At 40.0% G+C, this 5,000-nt stretch overlaps 1 protein-coding gene across 1 annotated transcript; it reads left to right on the top strand.

Moving 5' to 3' along the window:
• Positions 1-1,139: 1,139 nt before the first annotated feature.
• On the top strand, positions 1,140-2,116 carry PRR16 (proline rich 16; the record flags this gene model as incomplete). The annotated part of the gene is made up of 2 exons (XM_009868215.1): positions 1,140-1,235; positions 1,355-2,116. Coding segments are annotated over 2 exons (858 nt in total), but the record flags the coding sequence as incomplete, so codon positions are not given.
• Between the last annotated feature and the right edge of the window lie 2,884 nt (positions 2,117-5,000).

Raw genomic sequence — 5,000 nt, 5'->3', positions numbered from 1 at the left:
ACTACTGGGCAGGTAAGTGAAGTACTGGTGTGACTGAATAAAGAGTTGCTGCCTTCAGTAGTGATTTTCATCTTTTTTTGCAGTTAACATATGGTTTATACTTTTCAAAAATAGGCTTACTTTAGAAACAATATTATTGGGAACAAATTATTAAAATCAGGAAGCAGAAATTAATATCTCAAAAGGGTAAGAAGGATTAATTCAGTGGCACAACTGGAGGCATCTAGTTTCATTTTGGATATACTCAGGTGCCCCCTCCAGCTCTCTCTCCAGAACATCACAGATCTCTCATCAGGTTCCCAAGCAATGGCAGAAGTATTTTACTCATGCAGCAAGGTTAGCTACTGATTACTTTATGTATATCTTGTGATGATGTAAAGGATAAAGATCAGTTTTTCAATGTGTACTTACTTCCTGTAGCGTGTGTTACAGTTACGTGTAAATAGTACACCTAGGTACTGAGTGCAGTGTGGTGTTCAGGAAGGACTTTTAGTTGTCATATGACAAAATTTTACTACCTAATAAAGGCACAATCAATTGCATGTCCTATAAAAAACTGAGTAGATAATGGAGTCTGGATGACTGGAAGAGGTCTAACATTGTGGAAACTACAAACAGAATTATGGAAAGTAGAGGAAATCTTGGAATAAAGTGCATGAGTTAATAAATGCTTGTAACTTTGGAAACCAGATGCCTTTTCCTCTCTTCTTTCAGCAAATGCTATTTCAGGATTGCTTCAGAGGATTTCAGATCTTAAGGAAAATATTCATAAAGGGAGATAATGTAGTCTAATACAAGAGGGAAGTTGTTTCTCAGTAACTTATTTATTTTTTTAAATTGTCAGGAAAGTGTGTACCAAACTTATGATTCCGAGTGTGTAATATCACCTGTACAGAGATGCATATTTCAATCTAGACTTTGTGAAAGGTCAGAGCTAAGTGATACTCTGCAGATTTGGATTCAGAAGCTGCCATGTAGAAGCTAAAGTTAAGTAATTCAGTCTCATCCTGCACTGGAAAGCAAAGCATAATACTGAAGGATTACAGTTCCCTTACAATGATATTGCCAAGTAAACCCTAGAGGGAAAGAAACAGAATTTCATTCCAGAATATTTCAAGTTACATTTCTTTTGTATTCAGGTGATGAGCCAGCAAACTAGCCATCCTTATTATTATGATGATGATGATAATGATGATGATGATAATGATGCTGTTGGCAAGAAAAAAGAAATAATGGTTAAAAAAATGTGGATTCTTCAGCTCTAGGAAAGACAAAATGGATAGCGGAGAGTGCTTTTGCTTTTCTGTCACTGGAGCAAGCTTTTCTCACTGTTTTCACTCTGGCCGTTGTGCAGGTGGTTGACCAGATTGACACGCTGACATCTGACCTGCAGCTGGAGGATGAGATGACAGACAGTTCCAAAACAGACACTCTCAACAGCAGCTCCAGCAGCACCACAGCTTCCAGCTTGGAGAAAGTCAAGGTGCGGGGTAGCGCACCGCTGATCAAGCCTCCCGCGCACCCCTCCGCTATCCTCACCGTGCTGAGGAAGCCAAATCCGCCCCCACCTCCACCACGACTGACACCAGTCAAGTATGACGAGCCTCCAAGGCTGCCTCCTTCAGCCAACCCGGTCAAGACTAATGGCACCCTGCTGCGAAATGGGGGCTTGCCTGTCGGGCCCAACCGCATTCCAAATGGAGATATGTGCTGTATACCGAACAGTAATTTGGAGAAAGTTGCCATGCAACCGCCTCTGATGCACAGACCTGAGAAAGAGCGGTGTCCTCAGCCGGGAGCAAGAGAACGGGTACGATTTAGTGAAAAAGTGCAGTACCATGGCTATTGCCCCGACTGTGATGTTCGGTATAACATTAAAAACAGGGAGGTGCACTTGCACAGCGAGCCTGCCCGTACTGTGGGAAAGCTGCCTCACCAGTGCCCTCCCCTGCCGCCTCCACCACCTCCGCTGCCTCCAATTCCTCTGGAAAATGGAGGGTTGGGGATAAGTCCCAGTAATAGCTTTCCTCCTCCAAGACCTGCGACTGTGCCTCCACAAACTGCGCCAAAACCCCAGAAGACCATCTTGAGGAAGTCAACCACCACAACAGTGTGATGTATGCCACTTGAAATAACTTTTTTTTTCCTATATATAAACATAAATAGATGATGAGCACTTTCTACTTGAGCAATAAAAAGACCCAATGTAGTACTCCCTGTGTCCAGTGAAGTGGCATAAAAATCACATGGTAAGTACAAGGAGGAATGCTTGTTGATCTTACTTTTACTCACCAAAAAATGTTGTCATGACAAAGGATGCTGAAAAAATATTTTAACTTATAGGTTGTAAACATCTGTTGCGGTTTCATACACTCAGTGTGGTTTAAAAGACAGTGAAGAGGGAGTTCGGTTAGAAAATACTGAGTGCTGATTCGTGATAGATTTCTGTCTGCTGGATGTAAGGCAATTACCATTGCTACTGTTTTTGGGGAAACTTCCTGTTTCTAGCAAGTACCTTTTAAAATATCATTTGACAAAGCAGAGTGGAGTGCCAGATAACAGCTTTTGACTGAATTCTGTCAAATGCATTTTTCTCTATGTGCCTGCTCCAGTGAAGGCATTTTGTGTGAAGCAGTGCAACAGGAGGTAATCATTGGACGTTCAGGTAGCTTGATCTTTGCTGGGGGAGTAAATAATAATTGAAAGATACGTTGACATGGCTCTAGACAACTGAATTATCTCCCTTTTTTTAATCTCACTTGCTCAGTGCACCACAGCCAAGGTGAATCACAGAGCGTTCAGAGGAGCAGGGATAGTCCCATTCAGTTCCCTGCTATTTCCACTGCTCCATCTGCAAATGGTGGTAATATTTTATCTCACATGTGATGACAGTAGTTTAAAACAACAAAGCACAGTCCTGCATTTTTCACAAAGCTTTTGTCTGGTGAAAATCTTTTTTTGAAGGCAAAGAAAATTTTGCCTAAGGCCCTCAGGGACATCCACTTAATTCATGTAAAGAGCTTTGAAGTTGAAAAGCTCTGTGCAATTATGAGGCATTAACATGCAAAACAAGATATTTTACATGTTATCACATTTTGATGGTGAACCCAATTAATATTCTAACTAGCTGAAAAAAAAACCTCAGTGCTTTTAATTATTTTATGAAAGAACATTCTTTTATTCTCAGTAAGAGAAGTAAAAAACAGAGTTAAAAAAACATCCAAACAGTGAAGAAAATCTGATAATGAATCTGTTATTTACAAAACTTCTGCTTAATTAATCTCAAACGGCCCAAGAGCCAGATGCTATGTAAAAGCAGTATGCTTTTTTTTTAGCTGAAATGTAAAATGTACTCTGTGGCAAAGCAGACAAAACTAAACAAAAAAAAATTTTAGCTTAAATTTCTATTCACATGCTGTAATAAATATTAAATTGAAAACCACACTTCAAGGAGTTTCCCTGTACACACATTAGAGTTCATTTATCATATTTAAACTGAAATAATAAAATTAACTGTAACAAAAATTCTAATAGTTACCTACCCTTTGAAGACCTTTGCAGTAGCACGGATTTTATTTTGTGCAAACACATTTCAGGTCTAAAGCTTCACATTGTGTTCCTTGCATAGAAGTACTAAAGCTAGGAAATGATCTTAAATGCTTAATCATGCTTTCCCCAAATGATCCCCATGTACTTTACATGCTGCCCTGTACATTTTGTATTGTGTGACTATACTTAATCTCATGATACCTATTGCCAAGCGAAGTCCTAGCACTTGAGCAAGAGGCAGTGACTGATTCTGTGTGTCTATGAGATCTTTTCTGACTAAATGAAGTTTCTGTCAGGTGGATTCTGCTCATGCCCTGGGACTCCCCAGCACCTCCCTTCCTCACACATTGAAAATTACATTTAAAATCACTAGAACAATGTGTGTACATATCCACATTGTGTATACACAGGTTTGGGATTTTTTTTAAAAGAAAGCTTCTACTCTCTTGAGTTTTCTCAGGTGGATTCTGCTCATGCCCTGGGACTCCCCAGCACCTCCCTTCCTCACACATTGAAAATTACATTTAAAATCACTAGAACAATGTGTGTACATATCCACATTGTGTATACACAGGTTTGGGGTTTTTTTAAAAGAAAGCTTCTACTCTCTGAGTTTTCTGTGGAAATCATATACCAACTGTTATAAGCTAGTTTATCATTTTTCTGCTTCTTAGAAGAGCTACTGCTTACAAGAAATTATAGGATAATGCAAATCAAACATTGCATTTTTTCTATAAATAGAATCATAGAATGTGTTGAGTTGGAAGGGACCTTTAGATGTCATCAACGCCAACCCCCCTGCAGTGAGCAGGAACATCTTTAACCAGATCAGGTTGCTCAGAGCCCCATCAAGCCTGACCTTGAATGTCTTGAGGGATGAGGCCTCCAGCACCTCTTTGAACAGCTGGTTCCAGTGTTTCACCACCCTCATTTTAAAAAAATTCCTCCTTATATGCAGTCTAAATCTGCCTTCTTTCAGTTTAAAAACATTACCCCTTGCACTGTTGCAAAAGGCCTTGCTAAAAAAATTTCCCCCATCTTTCTTATGGGTTCCCCTCAGGTACTGGAAGGCTGCTACCAAAGTCTCCCCAGAGACTTCTTTTTTGTCAGGCTGAACAATGCCAACTCTCTCAGCCTGTCTTTGTAGGGGAGGGTTTCCAGCCCTCTGATGTTCTTTATGGCCCTCCTCTGGACCCACTCCAATATGTCCATGTTCTTTTTTTGTTGAGAGCTCAGAGGTGGACACATGTTTCTGTTTCATATTAAATTAGAGAAAATAACACAGAATTGAAATACATGAAAATTTCAGGTTTGTTGCAGTGCCAAGTTTACAGTTCTCAGCTCTGGAAAGTGTAAGTGGCATACGACATTCATCATTTCATGTTCGGTTTTGGTATCCAACACCTTCTGTCTTATACTCTGTCCCCTCTTTCAGAGGCACTTTCTTGTCT

Source organism: Apaloderma vittatum, unplaced genomic scaffold (genome assembly GCF_000703405.1).
Source record: "Apaloderma vittatum isolate BGI_N311 unplaced genomic scaffold, ASM70340v1 scaffold2254, whole genome shotgun sequence".
In the NCBI taxonomy this organism is placed as follows: Eukaryota; Metazoa; Chordata; class Aves; order Trogoniformes; family Trogonidae; genus Apaloderma; species Apaloderma vittatum.
This window is presented reverse-complemented; position numbering and strand designations above follow the sequence as displayed.